This window comes from Lithobates pipiens, unplaced genomic scaffold, assembly GCF_037356315.1.
Source record: "Lithobates pipiens isolate NorthernLeopardFrog02 unplaced genomic scaffold, aLitPip1_a1.2 Scaffold_19, whole genome shotgun sequence".
NCBI lineage: Eukaryota > Metazoa > Chordata > Amphibia > Anura > Ranidae > Lithobates > Lithobates pipiens.
In genome coordinates this window covers 478,512,575-478,533,934 of record NW_027507764.1, presented here as the reverse complement: position 1 = coordinate 478,533,934, position 21,360 = coordinate 478,512,575, and the positions used below count along the sequence as shown (strand labels likewise).

Below are 21,360 nucleotides of genomic sequence, written 5' to 3'. Positions count from 1 at the left end.
TACTGTATATATATATATATATATATATATATATATATATATATATATATATATATATATATATATATACACACACACATACACACACACACACACAAAATGATGAAGACAGTGGGATGTAAAGGATTTTCAACTTAAATAAATATCACAATTACTAACACAGATTAAAAGGTGATATGTTAGTTAGCAGGATATGAGGCAATGAACAACTTTCATAAAAGGCCATTTAGGCTATTTGCACACTGCTGAATTTTTTTTTGCCAAAGCCCCTAAACTCAGCTCAAGTCTATGTGTCCATGTACACACAGACCTTTTTCAGAGTTTTACCAGCAACAGAGTTTAGAGGCTGTCAAAGATCATGTCCTGAACGGAGAAGAATGGCATTCAGAAGAGAAGATTTTGGGCATGAAAAATGCCAAACACTCCTAAATGTGCATAAAGGCAACTAAGAGTGCCTAAACGCTAGGCACGTTTGGCACTTCAGAGTTTACTCATTTCAATAGCTAGAATAAATAAAAATTCTGACCAATGAAATAAACTCCCAAACACCAAAAGCTGCTAAACTCCGATAAACTCACCTAAATTGGTTTGAAAAAATGCAGCTTAGGTGAGTTTTTAACACCGATTTTCTCCTGTCAGGAGAAACAGCATTTACAATAAATCAGTGTCCATGAAGCTTCCTACAGTGTAAGGGCATTATGGGAAACAAGTTTAAAAGTGGCGGGTGTATTTAAAGAAAGAAAGTCTTGAAAAACATTAATGGTTTGCCACTGGTGACTAGAGATGGTTGGGTGAACGGTTCGGCCCAAGCATCAGCTCGGGCTGAACATTGGCTGGTTGACCCATTCAGTGAACAACCGGATTTGCCGAAATCCCTGCAATGCACTGCACGCTGAACAGTGAATGCTGTGTCCTGATTGGGCAAAGCTTTGCCCAATCAGGGCACAGTATAAGCTGGTTGTTAAGGAGCGGGGCATGAAAGCCAGCTGTTGTGTCCTTAACAACTGATGAGTCATCAGCTGTCAATAGGCTTCTCCGCTGACAGCTGAAGAAAAAGAAATTGGCGGGATCTGGGGAGCCCCTTGTTAAAGGGGTCTTCCAGATTTGAATATGCCCCTGCTTACAGAAAGCACCATTCTCACCCATGGGTGTGGGGCTGGGGCCCTTGTCCATACCAGGCCACATGCACTCGACATGGGAACAGCCCCAAAGCGCCCACTCCCCCATGTTGAGGGCATGTAGCCTGGTATGGTTCGCGGGGCGGGGCACTTGCTCGTCCTCGTTTTTATAAGGGCCTGGTATAGACTTTGGGGGGACCCCAAGCTGTTTTTTTTAAATTTTGGCATGGGGTTCCCCTTAAAACCCATACCAGACCTGAAGGGCCTGGAATGAACTGGGGGGGGGGACTCCACACTGTTTTTTCTTTGTTTTGTTTTTTCAATAGCCAGGTGCCAGCAATTGAAACCATGAGCCATTTTAAATGATTTGATTTATTTGTTCTTTAGAAATGTCATTTTTGCTGCAGCATGTTCTATATATGCTACAATTGCACCACTTTACAGGCAGACTAAGGGGACCCCCAGGCACTATATTTAAAGGAATATTTCATTTTTATTGTTGCTCTTTAAGTATCATTTAAATCACTGCTCTTGAACAAAAAGATTTTTTTTTTTTATTGCATTGATACATCTCCCCCAGGGCAGTACCCAGACCCCTATACACCTTTTATGGCCATTTACTTGCATATAAGCCTCCCAATGTTTGGCTTCCATAGACTTCAATGGGGTTTTGTTGTTCGAGTTAGAACTTTTCCCCTGTTTGGGAGTTCTGCTGCAAACCGAACAAATGGGTGTTTGGCCCACCTCTATTGGTAACCACCTTCTCAAAAAGTCGCATGACTGTCATGCTGATTTAATGGCTACAATTCACTTACCTGCCACAAATATGCAGCAAGTGACTTCTTGATCCTCATACATGTTCTCAACCAGCTACCTGGAAAGCAGCCAGGCTACAAGCATTTTCAGAAGGTGAAGCCAGAAATGATAGCCTATATAATTATCTTGGTAAAGGTCTCCTTTACATAATCATAGTGACTAATAGGAAGGTATTCACAGAAAAGATAACCCCTAGAAATGTAGATATTATTATCAATGTTGTGCCTTTGATATATGCTTATTTTCAGCACAAGCAAAGAAGGAAAAGGCACAGCAATGCTTGCCTATGACATACGTTTAGCAAACACAAGCTGTGTTCACAAAAAAATTCGGCTGCACGGGAACTACGGAGATTGTATTACATGTGTCTCAATTTTTCATTAGCTGGTACATTTACCTTTTTTTCTTTTTCAATTTAATATTGAAATACAAGAAAGAATGAAAGTAGCATTTGGTTCCATAATTGTATTACTTGTACCTGCTTTATGAAAGATAAGGATCATGTATGCGCTCATATAATATTACACATCGCAAGAAAAAAAGTTTATTATTAAAAGAAATCATATTAAAGTGGCATTATAAGCGAGGAACTTTAGCCATATCCCAAACAGAAGCACATTGCAATAAAATAATATAAGCAGTAATAATTAATATCTTACACACTAAATCCACTATTGGTTCTCACTTGGTTCCCAAAACATGTTCTATACCTTATGTACATCATATTTTATGATAAATGTAATTAGATATATCTGTTTCAATTAAAAAAAATTATTATTATATGCAGTATATATACAGTAACAGAACACTGTATTTAAACAAGCATTTGCTTTTCATGGTTGCTATACCAACCTGTAAAATACAAAACTACCAGTTTAATTACATTTGAACTTCCTCATTGTACTGTTAACAAATGATTAACAGTTTTTCTTTACAGTCTAACTCCAGCTTCTAATCTAAATACAATTTAAATTCCAAAACCCTTGTAAAGTTAAAAATTGCAGCTTTCACTGATACTTGCCTTTTTCTTGGCGCAGTCCTTTTCAGAAAGTGTGCCGAGTCCAGTAGCTTCTACCTTACCTCCAGATTGAATAACCTTACTTAACCTGGATGTACTAGTAAGTAATTTGACGCACATGCACATGGCCACCCACATTATATAAAAGAAAACATGATTCATCAGATCAGGATACCTACTTAAATTGCTCTGTGGTCCAGTTCTGATGTTCACATGCCCAACGTAGATGCTTTTGGTTGTGGAAATGGCATACCTCTCCAACTTATGAACTTCAGAATGAGGGACAGTAAAGGCAAGCGGTGGGCGAAGTATTGCCAATGGTAGGGGCTTAAAGGGGCGTGGTTAATCAAAACAAAGCTTCCTTGTACTTATAAAAAATGCATAGTGCAGGATTGAAGAGTACACTACATATAGAGTGCAGAGTTGAGGGGTCCGCTGCATAAAGAGTGCAAGGTTGAAGAGGATACATACATACATACATACATATAGAGTGCAGGATTGAGGAGTGTGCTACATACAGAGTGCAGGGTTGAAGAGTGCGCCATGTACTGAGTGCAGGGGTGAGGGGTGTACTACGCACTGAGTGCAGGGTTGAGCGACATGCTACATAAAAAGTGTAGGGTAGAGGGGTATGCTGTGTACAGAGTGCAGGCTTGAGGGGTTCACTACATATTATGTGCAGGGTTGAGCGCTGCGCTACATAATGGGTGCATTGTAGAGGGGTACACTACGTACTAAGTGCAGGGTTGAGGGGTGCGCTATGTACTGGGTGCAGGGTAGAGGAGTGTTCTGCATACTGAGTGCAGAGTTGAGGAGTGCACCACTTACTGGGTGCAGGGTAGAGGGGTGTGCTATGTACTGGGTGCAGGGTTGAGGGGTGCACTATGTACTGTGTGCAGGGTAGAGGGGTGCACTACCTACTGGGTGCAGGGTAGAGGGATATGCTATATAAAGGGTCCAGGGTTGAGGGGTGGGCATTTATTGAGTGCAGGGCTGAGGGGCGTGCTGTGTTCTCCCAAGTTCTCCCCCAAGTAAAATTGATCCCCCCCCCCCCATTCCAGTACACAGCTCTCTTCCTTCCTGTTATAGTCTCTGAGATATGGCCAACCTCCCAGGGTACTCATGCACTGCTGTCTTTAGAGATTTCAGGAAAAAAGACAAAATTATCCAGGAGGAGACCGCTCTGTAAGCAAAAAACACCAGTGGGGCTGCTGCAAAAGAGCAGCTACAACTTACATCATCGACATCTGTACAGGAGGAGCTTCTGCTGTGTGGCTAAGAGCAGCCCCACCCCCCTCTGCTCCGATTTGCCCCTCCCGCCTCTGCTCCAATCTTCCTCCTTTGCTCCAATCTGCCTCCTCTGCTCCAGTCCACCCCTCCCTCCTTTGCTCCAAACCGGCCCCTCTTCTTCTCCAATCCGCTTCCTCTGCTGCCTCTGCTTCAACCTGCTCCGTCCCTCCTTAACTGTGATCTGTCCCCTCCTCTGCTCAGATCTGCTCCCTCCCTCCCCTGCTCTGATTCAGGTTCTGTGCAGCTGAAGTATAGCACTGTCAGTTGTAAAGCAGAGAGAAGAAGTGCCTGAGGGGGTGGAACTTTCCACTTCCGGGATGGTCCCTGCAAATCAGGGAGTTGGGAGGCATTAAATGAGTCAGCAAGAGCACCCTCTCTGCAGCTACTTTGCCCCATACGCAACAAATTGTGTTGCACTGTGTATTCTGATACTTTCTATCAGAGCCAGCATTACATTTTTTCAGCAATTTGAGCTACAGTAACTCTTCTATTGAATCAAACTACAATTGTTCCCCACGTGTATTAATGAGCTTTGACACCAGTTTTCACAGCATTCCTCCCACAGTAAGAAAGCACTCCCTAAGAGCATGCCTAACCCCTTGATTGCCTCTGATGTTAACCCCTTACCTGCCAGTGTAATTTATACAGTGACAGTGCATCTTTTTTTAGCACTGATCACTGTATTGGTGTTACTGGTCTCCAAAAAGTGTCACTTTGTGTCAGATTTGTCCTCTACAATGTCGCAGTCACACAAAAAATTGCAGATTGCCACCATTACTAGTAAAAACTATTTTTAAAAAGTCCATAAATCTATCCCATAGTTTGTAGATGATATAACTTTTGCGCAAACCAATCAATGGTTAAATGGTTAAAATAACAGTGCCATAATCGCAAAACATGGACTGGTCAGGAAGGGGGTAAAACCTTCTGGGGCTGAAGTGGTTAAACTAAAATTCTACAATCTGGTATACCGCGAGAAAAATCTTCATGATTGTCCCTTTGGATAATTTTAAACAAAACTACGATAGATCAGATTATTGTACGATCAATTTGAAAGCGTTTTTTTTTAATGATTTTTTTATTGTGTATACGGGCCTTTAGGGTTAATCAGGAACTCTAAGCTGCTATCAGAACAGGGATAAAGGGAATGTCTTCAAATGGGGACACTCGGCCTTGAGACAACTGTCTAAGAGGGGATTTTACTCAAATTGCAAAGATATCATCTCAGATTTGGTTAAGTCTACAAGACAGGAAATTAAGGGAAATCTCACTAATGAGAGAGAATAAAAAAGAAAAAACATGTAAAAACAATTTGAATCTTTGCCTATCAAAGTGAAAAGATGCAGTTTTTAAATTATTATTTCATTTATTAAGGGAAAAAAGGTCAAACCTGCCTGGCCCTATGTGAAAAAGTATTTGCACCCTCCCATGCTGAATCATGAATGAACTATGATTAACCACAATTTTTTGGAAAACTGAATTAAATTTCACTTGCAACACCCAGGCCTGATTACTGTCGGACCTGTTGAATCAAGAAATCACATAAATAGAAGCGGTTAATTATTGGCCAGAGAGACCACCATGGCTGGTGGAAGGGGGTGACAGGGTATCCTTAAAACATCACAAACAAATCCCGCCTCAAGGATTTTTATAAGAGCCCTGACCTCTGATGCAAGAAGTAGGCTGGGTAGATGTGAGTCTGGATGAGAAGGTGTTCCTATGTTCCTAGGCAGGTTGCATTTGCGTGCAGACAACACTAGGTAACATCCACATGTGTTGCTGAGCCCTCCATAAGTGAAAGAACAAAAATCCAAAGAGTAAAAAAAGAGGAATACTAAGGCTGGATTCCCACCTATGCATTTTTAGTGCTTTTTGCATTTTGCAGATTTGCCCTACAGAACATGTTCCATAGGAAACCATGTTAAATGGACTGTAGTGCAAAAAGCACTAAAACTGCATAGGTGTGAATCCAGCCTAAGGCTGGATAGAAAAGGGCTACATGATGCTGTACATTTATCAGCCAGGAAATGGCGCAGGCTCGATCTGACTTGCTGCAGCTTCTAATACATACTGCGAGAAGCTTACTGTGTGCAGTGAAATCCGAATAATCAATTTCTGTTTAAGGAAATGGGCATGTGCAACTGTTCAAGACTGAAGGTAAGACTGCCAATCAGCGTTAAATGATTTATAGTAATACATTCAGTTCAGGCCAAGTAAGCTAAGCAGTGCATTCTATTCTAAGGTAATATGACAGTGCAGCTTTTCTTTTCCCAATTCAGAAAGTACTTAAAAACATTCCACGTAAATATGAATTGTCATAAAAATACACCATAAATTAAGTTTGGTTTTGCATTTTTGCTTACAGTTTATCTAAAATTGCAAAAAAGCTCACAAAATATATCTGTTAGTAAACCTCTGTTCCCACTGGTTGAGGGTACAGTAAAGCAGACCCTTACATATTATTACACAGAAGGATCAGAAGGTTTGGAAACCTCTTAAACTGCATTTGTTAACCTTTTAAAGGCAAAGGCTTTGAGCTCATCTAAAAGAACAACTGGCATGATCCAAAAATGCATAAATGACAACAAAACAAGGTTTCATTTTAGAATTATGTTTCAATCCCCTGAAAGATTGTGTAACCTTATACAGCAAGGTACATTTTGTAAAAATCATAAGAATGTGTTTCATCAGGGTTTGATAATTGATCCGTTTTAAATGAGATGGAATCAAAAGAACGATTTTGACAATGTTTATAGTGTGTTACAGCTCCAGCTTGAAATAGACATCTGACCAAAGAAATTCACATTTGGAACTGGCATCACCGTAATGAAAGTTCTGTTTTGAGCGTACAATGAGCTGACCTTTAATAGAAACATATGAAATGTATTACATGGGCAGTTGAAGAGATTACAGTAATTTAGGAGGAACTCCAAAGCAAATATGCTTGACGATGTAGTAGAAAAAGCAGGAGTAAAAAAACAAGACTTACTCTCTTTCCTCTGTGAGGTGAGCCAAGAGTTGATTTTGTTCACGGATTTTCTCACCTAAGTTTTCGTTGGCGAGCCTGGTTCAGAGTTAGATAAGAAAGACAATATGTTTATATACTGAATAAAGGAAATCAGCTATATATAAGGGAATATGGCTAATTAAGAGACAGCAGACTTATTTAAATATGATCCCCTGCTCTCTTACAAAACCTATAAATGTAGAAAAAGGCTCAGAATACTTAACTTGCTGGATTAAGAGATGCTACAATACCCCATGGTAGGTGATTACATGACCAAACACCTGGGTATTGATTATGAGGCTTGTGTTCTAGGGAAGGATGAGCCATGACCTTGCCTTTCAGTAGAGATTATATGACCAAATTACATAATTCTTTCTTATTTCTTTTTTTTTTTTTTAAATGCCATAATAGAAAGGTACGCTTATGGCATTTAAAAGACTGTACCTTGTACATGATACAAATCTAAATGCACAAACTTAGTAAGACTCCCTCAGATTTATCAACAACAATGCAGTCTAAAGGCTCACCCAAAAATCGATTTAATTATTACAATTAGGTGACTCCAGTCAGAGCTGGAAACCATCACATTTAGCTGCTGTAGTAACAGCACCATTAAATGTTTCACTTCCTGCATGAAGCCCAAACATCAGCCAGTGAGCGATGCCCACCTGGCTCATTCAGCTGTCAACTTCCCCACATTGGGGGCTTGTGGCCTGGTATGGTTCCTCTTTCCTGGGCAGGCTGCATAGATAAGGATCTGGTTTGAAATTGAGGGGGGGGGGTGTGATTTTTTTTATCAGGTATAAGGGTCTTATGTATTTTTAGGGGAAACCCAATGCATGTTTTCTTTGCATGGAGCCCCCCATCCCCCCATTAACATCTATACCAGTGTCTCATCTAAGATAAGGGTTTAGTATAAATAAAAAGGATTTCTGGTCATTTGCTTACAGACAGAAAAAAGTGATTGGGTCATTTACCGGCAATTTAAACAGCATTTTTCCCCCCTAAATGTCAGTTTTGCTGTGGTAGGTTGTATATATACAGATAAATGTACTGGAGTTAAACACCAGAAAAAATTGGTTGAAAAATTAAGGGCGATATTATGAGACACAGCGGTTTCAGTTAGGGTTATAGGCTATAGACTCAAGTGTTTTAAGCCTTAAAGTGGTTCTATGCTGCAGAATCCCCCCCCCCCCCCCATTTACTTACCCAAGCCTGATCCAGAGATGTACATTAGAGCAGTCAAGGAGAAAAGAGAAAAAAGTGCCACTAAGTGTTATAGATTATGTGCAGTTTAATAAAGGCCCCATAATAGGCTTCTCACAGGATATAAGTAGTATACAGGCTCATAAATGTGGGTGCACTTAGGGTGGTCTGTCCATCTGTATCTCAAGTGCTGAGCAGCGGTGTTTGTCACACTGTAAGGCCGCGTACACACGGGCGGACTGTTCGCCCAACTTTGTCCGCTGAACAGTGTTTGGGCGGACAGTCCGCTCGTGTGTGGGCTTTCAGCGGACAGTTTCAGCGGACAGTTTGACGAACAAGGTTTTTCGGAATTTCCGAAAAACTGTCCGCTGAAACCTTGTTTCAGCGAACAGTCCGCTCGTGTGTAGGCTTGTTCGTCAAACTAAGTTCCGCGCATGCTCAGAAAGGATTTACACGCCGAAAGTTATAATGCAGTGTATAGGACGTCGTATTTTTCGTCCCGTCGTACGTGCCGTTCACGTCATCGCGCACGGTTTCAGCAAACTGTTCGTCCGTCGTGTGTGGCCATGTCCGTCCATGCTAATTTTGAGCGGACTGTTTGCCGAAACTGTTTGACGGACAAAGTTGGGCGAACAGTCCCCGCGTGTGTACGCGGCCTAAGGGAGACAGGTGCTGTAGCTCGAAGGAAGCCAGAGAGACACTGGAGCGACTCTGGGATCCGATGTGAAACGTGGTGTGGAGCAAGGTGTGGGTCGAGCAGTTCAGAAGGTGCAGATGTCACAGATCCCAGGATGCTTTGCGATGCGCTTCGGAGCATGCTCCACATGCACACTGCTTTTTCAAGCTAAGCCTTTTTTTCTCCTCGTCTGTTATACTACAGAGTTAGCGACACTCTGGAATCCAAGTTGACCCAAGTGTATGGACTTTTACTCATATTATTTTGGACTTCAATTTGTGTGTTTGCCTTTGCGCCTATAACCTATTCTATTGTACATGAGAGCAGCGTCTCTCAACACTGTCTCCCTTCCTCACTGGACAAATCGATAGCAGCAGGAACCATTGGCTCCTGATACTGTCAATCAAATGCTGTGAGGGAACGAGGGGCAGGGCCAAGCTGCCCAGTCTGTGTCTATAGACACAGACAGGACAGTTTGGGAATGAGCCCATAGAAAGTAGCTTTCTGTGGGAGTACTCGCTGAAGAGGAGGAGCCTGGAGCGCCAGCAGGGGACCCCAGAAATGGAGAATCGGGGATGCTCTGTGCCAAACAACTGTAACAGAGCAGGTAAGTATAACACATTTATTATTTTAATAAAAAAATGAAGTTGAGCTCTGTAGCTTCAGACAGTGCTCAAATTTCACAAGCAGTTGCTCCAGTGGGGTTATCAGCACTCAAAGCATTAGAAAAGTGGGAGCTTGCCAAGTCAATCCTGGAAGGGGAGAAGCAGGATTAGCTGAGCTGCTGAAAGTGAAAGTCAGCATGAGTTTGTTTCATAGCTTTTTCTAGTTATGTACTCTTGTACTTATTCTAATATTTATAGCCAGCGTATAGTTGAGCTTTAATCTAATGCAACTGCTAAATCTCTCTAACAATAACACTAAATGTTATCTATACTCTATGCATACTTCTAAACCTATAATCAATTCTGTCTTCTACCTTAATTTGAAGATTCTGATTCCCCTTTAAACCAAACCTACCCATAAACCTAATCCTTAAAATGGAGCACTAAAAAGCAACATCTGCTCAATACATGGGGACCCACCTCTCCCTTTATAAACTGTCATATGATGGAAGTGCAGGGAGAAAAGTTAGAATATATCTTACCCCCCACTTCAGTCTGTAATGCCTAGGTGAGGAAAACATTCCTATCTTTCTGGCACAGTTCTGGGAACCAGGATATTACACTATGTACTACACTAGCACCATCTCATAAGATTTGGGATACTAATCATTCCTCCAGATCTCTCCAGAAGGATAGTGCCATCACCGCTGCAATGCCAGAGGTAAGGTAAGTATACTTACTACCTTTTACCCCCATAGGTGTGTGTCAGAAACCATGAATCAGACCGAGACAGAAGCACAGGTAAATCACACTTGTTTAATAATAAAAGTAAATAGAACAAATGTAGTCAAAACATAGCCAAAGTTTGGTAACCGGAATGGATAGTCAGACAAGCCAGAAAGTCAGGAAGCTAGGGAACAGTGTAGTAGAACAGCAAGCAGGATCTGGACCCAGAAGGAATGTCAGCCAAGCAAGTATTTAACAGGATCACAGGAGTCTCTGTGATGTTCACCAATGCGAAGGTACAGATCATCTGGGCTGGATGGCTTAAGTAAGCAGGACTGACGAACAGGATATCATCAACAGGTGAGTCACTGTGGAGAGATAGGAGCTGGCAATTAGCCGATAGATGAGTGGCCAGCTCATAGAAGGGCTGAGCCAAGCCCTGACAGTACCAACTCCTCAATGACCCCTCCCCCTCCCCTCGGAGGACCACCAGGCTTGAGGGGAAAATGTCTATGGAAATCATAGAGGAGGACAGGGGCATGTACGTCCAACGATGAGACCCAAGAGCGTTCCTCCAGACTGTACCCTTTCCAATGCACCAGGTACTGTATGCGCCCACGTAACCTAGGTCATAAAGCGGTTGCAGACCAAAAGGTTTTAATAAGGAGACATGAAATACATTTGAGATACACATATTTGAAGAAAGGTCTAATGTGTAAGCCACTGGGTTAATCCTGCAAAGAATAGGGAAAGGCCCAACAAACCAAGGTGCGAACTTCAGAGAGGGAACATGAAGTCGGAGCTTGCGAGATGACAGCCAGACCCTGTCCCCAACCTTGTAGGAAGGTGCAGGTAGGCGCCTCTGATTAGCATGGAGTCTGTACCTATCGTTAGCATGTTGCAAAGCCTCCTGGACTTGTGTCCAAGTGGACAAAGACCACAGCGATGTTCCTCTAACGCAGGAATACTCTGCCGAACAAATGAGTCAGGCCACATGGAAGCTTGGAAACTATAGTTCACTATAAACATGGACAAATCAGGAAGCAGAATTCAAAGCACTATTGTGAGCAAACTCCACCCACGTTAAGAGGTCTGAGCAGTTGTTATGATAGTCAGAAATATAGCAACATAGGAATTGCTCCAAGGACGGATTGGCTCATTCTGTGGCCCCATTAGAGTGCGGGTGATACGCAGAGGAGAAAGCAAGATGAATGCCCAACTCTGCACAAAAGGCTCACCGTAACCAGGACGCAAACTGAATACCCCTGTCCGAGACCATCACCTTGGGTAGCCCGTGTAAGTGAAAAATCTCCCGAGCAAAAATGGTAGCCAGTTCCTTAGAGGTGAGCAACTTCTTAAGTGGAATACAACGAGACATTTTCGAGAACTGGTCAACCACCATAAGGATAACTGTGTTGCCCTGGGAGTTTGGTAACTCCACAATGAAATCCATAGACAGGTGGGTCCAGGGTCTCTCTCCATAGATTAATGGTTGTAGGAGGCCCACTGGAAGGTGTAGTTGAGTCTTACTCGGAGCACACACAGAACAGGCAGCTATGAAGGCAGTTACATCAGCACATAGACTAGGCCACCAGAATTGTTGGGAAATGACCCAAAAGAGTTGATTCTTCCCAGGGTGGCCAGCAGCCTTGGGAGAATGGCAAGTCAGAAACCATGGGACAAAGCAGCGGTCACAAGGTTTTTCCAGAAGAGCATGGACCTGACCGGCAGGAATTTTGCCACCCAATTAAGAAGTGAGACTGGTGCAAACCGTAGCCAGAATATGATCAGGAGGAATCACACGAACCGGGAAACTGACTCCATCTTGGAAATGGAGGAAAATTGTTGTGACAAAGGGTCAGCACTTACATTCTTACTACCGGGTAAGAATGAGACAGTTAATTGAAACTAGACAAGAAAAGAGCCCATTGCGCCCTATAATAGAATGTGAGATTCTTATGGTCAGTAAGAACTAGAACCGGCACAGTGGTACCTTCCAGATCTCTCCATTCTTTCAGGGCTAAAATTATCCCTAACGGCTCTCTGTCACCAACCTTGTAATTGCACTCCGCAGGTGACAATTTCTTGGAAAAGTAGCCAGAGGGAAGCATAGCGCTCTCAAAGGTAGGATGTTGAGATGGAAGGGTGCCAACTCCAGGCTCAAAAGCATCTACCTCAAGGATAAAAGGTAACGTAGGATCAGGATGTGCCAACACAGAAGAAGAAACAAAGGCAGCCTTGAGACTCTCAAAGGCCTTAATGGAATCCGGAAACCAACTCTGTGTGGATTTACTGCCCTTTCTGGTCTTATCAGTCAGGGGCTTGACCAGAGATGTGAAGTTACAAATAAACTTCCAATAATAGTTGGCAAAGCCAAGAAAGAGCTGCAGAAGATGTAAAACCATGGGTCGGGGCCACTGTTGGGACTGCTGAAAGTTTCTCTGGGTCCATTGAAAAATCAGCAGTGGAAATTACAGGAATTTGGACCCAGGAATTTAATCTGTTTACAATGGAATTTGCACTTCTCCAATTTACAATAGAGATGGTGTGGTGGCTCTCCAGGGACTTAGAAAATATGGGGATATTGTCAAGATAAACCACCACACATAACTATAACTAATCTCAAAAGGACATCATTAATAAATTCCTGGAAAACTGCCGGGGCATTACAAAGGCCAAAAGGCATTACGAGGTACTCATAATAGCCTGTTTTTGTATTAAACACAGTTTTCCATTAGTCGCCCTCCTTAATCCTCACGAGATTGTATGCCTTTCTCACATCAAGCTTTGTGAAAACCGTTGCTCCCTTGAGGTGGTCAAATAACTCCGTAATCAATGGAATTGGACAGGCATTCTTAAGCGTGAAATGATTGAGACCCCTATAATCAATACAAAGTCTTAGTTCAGCACTCTTCTTTACAAAGAAACCAGCACCAGCAGGAGATGAGGATTTGCGGATGAAACCTAAGCAAAGTGCGTCTGCAACATATTCATCCATGGCCCTATCCTCCAAGACCGTCAAAGGGTAAACCCGGCCACGAGGGGGTATGGCACCAGGTTGAAGCTCAATTGCACAATCATACGGCTGGTCTGGAGTCAAACTACCGGCTTGACCTTTATCAAAGGCATTACTAAAATTGCAGTACACCTCCAGCAGGGATGAGAGTGAAGAGGTGCACAGGACCTTGGCAACCTTCTGTAAGCATGTCTTACTGCATTGTGGTGACCAGGAGAGAACCTCAGCATGGTGCCAATCAAAAAAGGGGCTGTGCCTCTGTAACCAGGGATAACCAACCAGCGGTAACTTAGGTGAGGAAATAACTTGGAATTGGATTATCACACAGTGAAGAGCCCCTACGGCCATGGACAATGGAACAGTCTTGTGAGTCACATGGGCAGGCTGTAGAGCCTCAATGGCAAGTGGAATGTCACGCGGCTGCAGTAGAATCAAGTGCCTCAATAAAAAGGCAGCATCAAGGAAAAGGTCTGCAGCCCCTGTATCTCGACGGACGACTCAGCCCAAGAAAGGGTAATCTAAACCAGAGGCTTCTCTTTCTTGATAACTGGGGATGAAACAATGCCACCTAAGGTCTGTTCATGACAGGACCTCAAGGTTCAGGCGTTCCCTGGACGGGTAGGACAAGACTTCAAAAAGTGACCTGCCTGGCCACAATAAAGGCACAATCTCTCCCTCTCTCATCTGCAGAGATACGCGTAAAGCCCAAGTGCATTAGTTGACTGACTCGGTACCAGGAGGAATGGGAGGTGAGGGAGACAAGGGTGGAACTGCAAAGCTCGGAGACAAATGTACAGGAGGCTTCCGCAAGCACTCCTTAAAAGAGAGTCTTTGTCTGAGTCTGGTGTCAATGAGGATGGCAAACGTGATCAGCTTCTCCAGCTCAGTGGGTATATCTTGGGCTGCTATCTCATCCTTGATGGTATCCGAGAGACCATGAGAAAAAGCAGCCATGAGGGCATCATTGTTCCAAGCAACTTCAGCTGCCAGGGTACAGTATTCAATTACATCGTTGGCAACAGTTCTCCTTCTCTATGCGATGAACATGAGACACTTGGCAGCAGAAGCGGAGCATGCGGGAATGTCAAATACCCTTTTAAAAGAATACACAAACTCAGGGTAACTCAAGACAACAGGTTTTTGGGTCTCCAATAGAGGGTTTGCCCAGGCCAATGCTCTCTCAGAAAGCAAAGATATCACAAAACCTACATTGCTTCTGTCTGTGGGAAACGCCTGGGGCAGCATCTCAAAGCATATTTCAGCCTGGTTGAGAAAACCTCTGCATTAAACTGAATCACCCCCAAATTACTGGGGAAGCGGAGTGGAACTAGACATACCTCTTACAGATGTGATACTCGAGGCGGGTGCCTGCACAGAGACTGGAGCAGCAGCAGGGACAGCCTGCAACACAGGTTGTACAGGGGCACCCACAGTGGGAGATTCCAGGTGAGCCGTGCAACTCAGGAGCATTTGTAACACCATGGAACACTGATCCATGCGATGATCCTGCTCATCCAATCTGGAAAAAATATCACCAACAAGTGGATAGTCGGCATCTTTTTAATTCATGGCCTTCGCATACTATCAGAAACCATGAATCAGACTGAGACAGAAGTACAGTTAAATCACACTTAATAATAAAAGTAAATAGAACAAACATAGTCAAAACTAAGCCAAAGCTCGGTAATGGATAGTCAGAGAAGCCAGAAAGTCAGCCAGCTCAGAGAAGGAAGGGCTGAGCCCAGCCCTGACAGTGTGTTTTTGTACATACATCATATGGCAATTTATAAAGGGGGTGGGGACCACGAGGCAATGAGCAAACCTTGCACTAGAAAGCAATAATTTTTCATAGCAAGATAAATTTGATGGCATAACAAATGACACCATGATAGATCAAATGCCTCAGGATAGTCCTCTTTATAAGACAAGTTCTTATTGGTTAGTGATTCACGAGGTACATGCCCATTGGTCACTGACAGCCAAGATAATAGCAATTTAAGGTTAGCTATTGCAGCCTACAACATTTTCTCAGCACAGATTTCCTTGAAGTGTTAAGTACAGACACTACTTTAAGAAGATCGATACACTTTTTGTGCTTAGATGTACTTTGCCACATTTTTGCCTTTAAATTTCTCTCCAGTATAAAAAAATTATGTAGCAAGTGAAAAAATGTGGTACACGGTAAATAACTTAGTGAGGAAAAAAATATGCTACTAAATATTTTATTTTTGCTTTTCCTCTATGGAAATAGTGGATTTTGATAAACTTATGGTGGTCTAAATAACCAACAAAATTAGTGGGAAGTCTTAATAAATTATAAATGTTATATGCAAAATACCTTTGCTGGTTTATTTTCACCTTAGCTGAAATGTGGTGAAAATAATGAAAAACTGCTTTATAAGGTGAAACTGTTGCAAACAAACAGAAAATTGCAACTTACATAATTATAGGTAGGACCTACATTGACAGATGACATGTTGACATTTAACACTTGGGGGTGTTTATGAACAGGCCTAATGTATCAAATGGTAATAAACAGCACTCTCAATGTTGTAATCTCAAAATGTTCTACGCCAAACAGCTATAATATTAAAGTGCATTTCAAATGGCTTAAAATGAATTAACTGCAACAGTAATATAGGAGTTTTCTAGGAAACTGATTTTGATTTAAGGAACACTTTTTTAATTGTGCACCTTTGCTTTTCTCCATCTTTAAAATAATTTGTTCCAAATTTAAACAGTCACGTTAAAACGGTCCTCACTACAATCTCATTATGTAATATCTGTACAATCTCAATAACATTTAGTAGCTATTTTGTCAAATAAGCCTAATCAACACATTGGATTTATACTCAGCAAAGTAAGTTATGCAGTTGTTAGTGAATCTAAACAAGATATACCACACCATAACCTAGCCAGTATGTTGTCAAAATGCTCTTCAAAACCTACTGTATAGAATTCATAGTTCATAGACCATAGTGCCCACAATCGGGCTCACATCTTGCAATGGGGGAACCAAGTCTGAAACATATTTATGTTATTGAATGATTATATAAAAAGCTCTGATTTCTAGGCTGTAACTATTAAAAAAAAGTAACCCTATATGCAGATTGCCATGAATACATAAATAATAATATGGCTCTTACCCATACCTATAAGAGGAGTTTTTCTATATTTCTGATGTGTTGGTATGTGAATACCTTCTGCTTTATTGTTTTTGCCATGCTATTTTATAAGCCTACAAATATAATTATAAAATGTTTGCAGCTTAATTTCTACAGTAATGTAGAAATACATAAACACATGTTTTCAGACACATCAGGGAAAGTTACATGACTAATGAAAAGAGTGTATTCTAACCACAAAATTTTTAATTAATAAAAAAAAATGTTCGACAAGTTATTATAAGGCCAGACATAAATGCATCATTCAAGTATTAAACCAGAGCTAAAAGGCACAACTTTCTATTCATTTTGGACAGAGTAAGTGAGCGTTATAACCCCTGTCAGTTTTTTCTGTCATCTGTGTTCCACTGGAGAGATTTCCCTTCCCATCACAATCCCTGCAAATTATAGGAAACTCTTGGGGCCCCCCTCGGGTCACCAGAAGTAATGTCTCCATTGCAAAATGTCCCCTCTATTACTGTTCTGAGGACAACCCAAAACTTGGGATATTCTTTTACTTTCACTTACAATGATAATAGTAAATGGGACAAATAGGGAGGGTGAATCTCCCTAACAGGGCAGAGGTAGCATTTCAATATTTTCAGAAATACTGATCAAAAACATGAAATCAGTGAAATCATAACCCTGTATAGTTCTGGGTCAGTGACAAATAAATCAATAAATCTGTGAAATCATTGCAACAGCCAGACAATTAGCATTTTTAGAAAACCTTACCAATGGCAGCCTACATATGTGTCTCAGCATGGGTTTCCTTTAACCACTTGTGAACCACTTGTTAACCACCTCGTGACCAGACCAATTTTCAGCTTTCTGTGCTCTCACAATTTGAATGACAATTACTCAGTCATATAACATTGTACCCAAATTAATTTTTTGTCCTTTTTTCCCACAAATATAGCTTTCTTTTGGTGATATTTGATCACCTCTGGGTTTTTTTTTTTTTGCGCTATAAATGAAAAAAGACCAAAAATATTGAAAAAAAAACTAATTTTTCTTTGTTTCTGTGATAAAATTTTGCAAATTATTAATTTTTCTTCATAAATTTTGGCCACAATTTATACTGCTACATATTATTTGGTCTTTGTGAAAGTTAGAGAGTCTACAAGCTGTGGTGCAAATCATACAAAATTGATCACACCTGATGTACTGGTAGTGATTTCTTGAGACTCGAGCAAGCCAGGAAAGTACAAATACCCCCCAAATGACCCCTTTTTTGAAAGTAGACATTACAAAGTATTTAGTAAGAGGCATGGTGAGCTTTTTTATGTTGTCATTTTTCCCACAATTCTTTGCAAAATGAAGATTTTAATTTTTATTTTTCTCACAAAATTGTCATTGTAACAGGTTATTTCTCTCTCATGGCATGTGTATACCACAAATGACACCCCAAAATAAATTCTGCTACTCCTCCCGAGTATTAGGATACCACATGTGTGGGACTTTACCACAGCCTGGCCACTTAGAGAGGCCCAGCATGCAGGGAGGGCCATCATGTGTTCTAGGAACATAAATTACACATCTAACTTGTTGACTACCTTTTACACTTTTGAAGGCCCTGGAGCACCAGGACAATGACACGTGACACTGACGTGGCACTGACAGATGGCACTAATAGATGGCACTGATGACATGTGGCACTGATGACAGATTCCACTAATATGTGGCACTGATGACACTGATGACAGATGGCACTAATATGTGGCACTAATGACACGTGGCACTAATACGTGGCACTGATGACACGTGACACTGACAGGTGGCACTGATACATGGCACTGATGACATATGCTACTAATATGTGGCACTGATGACACGTGATACTGATATGGCACTGATGACAGATGGCACTATGTGGCACTTATACGTGGCACTGGGGACAAATGGCACTGACAGATGGCACTGACAGGTGGCAGTGGGGACAGATGGCAGTGACATTGTGGGCACTGTATGTTCCGTGTTTTTTTTTTCTACTCACAGCCGCTGCAGCTGTTCATCTCTCCCTCCTCACACGCTGTCTCTGTGTGAGGAGGGAGAGCTGGCAATGAGAGATGATCTCATATGTTTACATATGAGATCATCTCTCATTGGAAACGCCGATCGCGCTGTAAATGGCCATTTACAGCGATCTGTGACTGGCTGTGTCCAAGGGACGCGGCCAGCACAGAACTTCACCGATGCATGGCTCGCGGGAGCGCGCATTGCGGAAGTAAACAGGAGGACGTCCAGGGATGGCCTCCTGGCAATTGGCGTCTGTGCTTCAGCCATCTTCCGGCTATAGCGCAGACGCCTAGTGGTTAAACAAATTTGTATTCTCTCTAGGAAAGCTGCGAAGATGGAGCCAGCAGGTTGTTTCATGACTACCAAAAGCTGATTGATGAAAACTAAAAACAAGCTGAACTCAAAGCAATATTGATCAAAAATCATTAAGGGACTATTCACACTTGTCTATTTAGATCAGCCTTCATTAAATGGCAGCCCACGGTCCAGGCTCGGCCTGCAAGATGCTTCTGCCTGGATCGCCAGGCCACCAGTGTAGTACCAGTCATTGGTTTGCAGGGACCAAGGGTTAGGGATATCCTGATGGGGATAAATGATGTAAGGGGGCACACTGATGGGAGACACCTGATGTAAGGTGGCCTTCCGATGAAGATAGGTGTGTGTGTTACTTCCATACTCTATCCAAAATGGAAAAAAAAAAGTGTTGTTTTAATGTCAGGCCTATGAATACCAAATTTTCTAAAGTACTTTAAAAGAAACATTACTTCAGAAATTGAAATAATAACCGATTGTATAAATATCTTATAAATGCACAAGCAGTAGAAATACTATTACACTATTGGGTAAAGTACAGAGTCAGACTTTCCAAAAACATGGCCAGTTGGTGCATAAGAAACACAAAAAGGTTGGCACACGTATGTGAAAAAAAAATTATACTAATCATGAAACAACTAGCAAGTACACTGGCATACTGCATGGAAATTCACATTAAAAAGGAAAGGGGTACATCAAAATCATAAACCCAATTCCTTGTGTTTTCTCTTTATCTGTTGGCATCTTACTCATTAAAAAAGAAACTTAACATAACTAGTAATTTCAACATTAATAAACCATAAAATATTGAAATGGTTACAAAAAGAAGAACATTTTCTTTTTATACTTGATTCACGCACATCATACCAAAGATAGGCCAAACACCCCCCCTGTTTGGTTTGCACCAGAATTCCCGAACAGAGAAACATTTCTGACCTGAAGGAGAACCCTATTAAAGTCTAAGATCGTTATTACAGGAGCAGTGATTGTATTGATGCTTAAAGTGCAACAACAAAAATGAAAAATCCCTTTATATATAGTGCCTGGGGGATCCCCTTAGTCTCCCTGTAAAGTGGCACACCTGTATTGTGGATAGAACCTACTGCAGCAAAACTGACATTTCTAAAGAAAAATAAATAAACAAAATTACATTTAAAGTGGCGTTCCACCCACTTTTGAGAAGTGGTCTTAACCACTTACCGACCACCTCATGTACATATATGTCGGCAATTTGAAGATGGATATCTCGGTAACGGCAGCAGCTGCTGCCACAACCAAGGTATCCATCTTTAGAGCCGGCCATTCTGTTTACGATAATGGTGGTCTCTGTGGCGGATTTGCCACAAGATCACCGTTATCGGTGGCGGGAGAGGTGACACCTCCCTCCCACCACGTTCCTGTGCCCTCCGCCACTTATTGGAGCCGTCGGCAGCAGCGGAGGCGATCGGGTCCTATCACTTCCTTGGTATGGAGACAAGTGAGGCTAAGATGGCCCCCACCCGTCTCCGTACCATACCTCTTAAAGGCACATTTTTTTGCATTTAAGTCCAAATATGAAATCTAAGAACTTTTTGACCCTAGATCTTATATTTAAGAGGACCTGCCATGTTTGCTTTTTTTATTACAAGGGATTTTTACATTCCTTACATTAGAAATAAAAGTGACCCATTTTTTTTTTAAATAGTGTAAAAATAAAGTAAATAAAATAAAATTAATAAGAATTTTTTTTTTTTTTTAAAGTGCTCCGTCCCACGCAGAAGTGAACACATATGTGGGTAGCGCAGCATATGACTACGATGGTCACACATATGAGGTATCACAGGTATCACAGTAAGCAAGAGCAATAATTATAGCCCTAGACGCTCCTCTGTAACTCAAAACATGCAACCTGTAGAATTTTTTAAACATCGCCTATGGAGATTTTTAAGGGTAAAAGTTTGACGCCATTCCACGAGCGTGCACAATTTTGAAGCGTGACATGTTGGGCTAACTTTACTGTTGTCAAAAAAAAGTGCGCTTGTAAGACCGCTAAGCAAATACAGTGTGGCAAAAAGTATTGCAATGACTGCCATTTTATTCTCTAGGGTGTTAGAATATATATATATATATATATATATATATATAATGTTTGGGGGTTCTACGTAATTTTCTAGCAAAAAAAACATGTTTTTAACTTGTAAACACAGAGTCTGAAAAAGAGGCCTGGTCTTTAAAGTAAAGATCACCTCTCCAACCCTTATTTTTATTTTTTTTATCTTTTCCTTTAGTACTTTTTTTTTGGAAGTACTAAGTGTACTTCTGATCCAGCCAGGTCACGGCGCAGGATGTAACATCCTCTTCAGCAGCAAGCCCCCTGCTATCTTCTGGGACCTGTGTGTGTCCCAGCA

General features: G+C 41.6%; 1 protein-coding gene across 2 annotated transcripts in view; it reads right to left on the bottom strand.

The window, feature by feature from the left end:
• The window catches only part of LOC143997335 (uncharacterized), a 585,170-nt gene that overhangs the window by 116,381 nt on the left and 447,429 nt on the right, over positions 1 to 21,360 (bottom strand). The window contains exons 22-23 of one of the 2 annotated variants that reach the window (XM_077492912.1): positions 7,232 to 7,306; positions 6,780 to 7,103 (exon numbers count right to left, since the gene is read on the bottom strand). In XM_077492912.1, the coding sequence (XP_077349038.1) occupies positions 7,061 to 7,103; positions 7,232 to 7,306 (118 nt within the window). In that variant the 3' untranslated portion in view covers positions 6,780 to 7,060. Of the gene's footprint in view, positions 1 to 6,779; positions 7,104 to 7,231; positions 7,307 to 21,360 lie in introns of those variants that run through there. The other variant, XM_077492911.1, reaches the window with a different exon arrangement.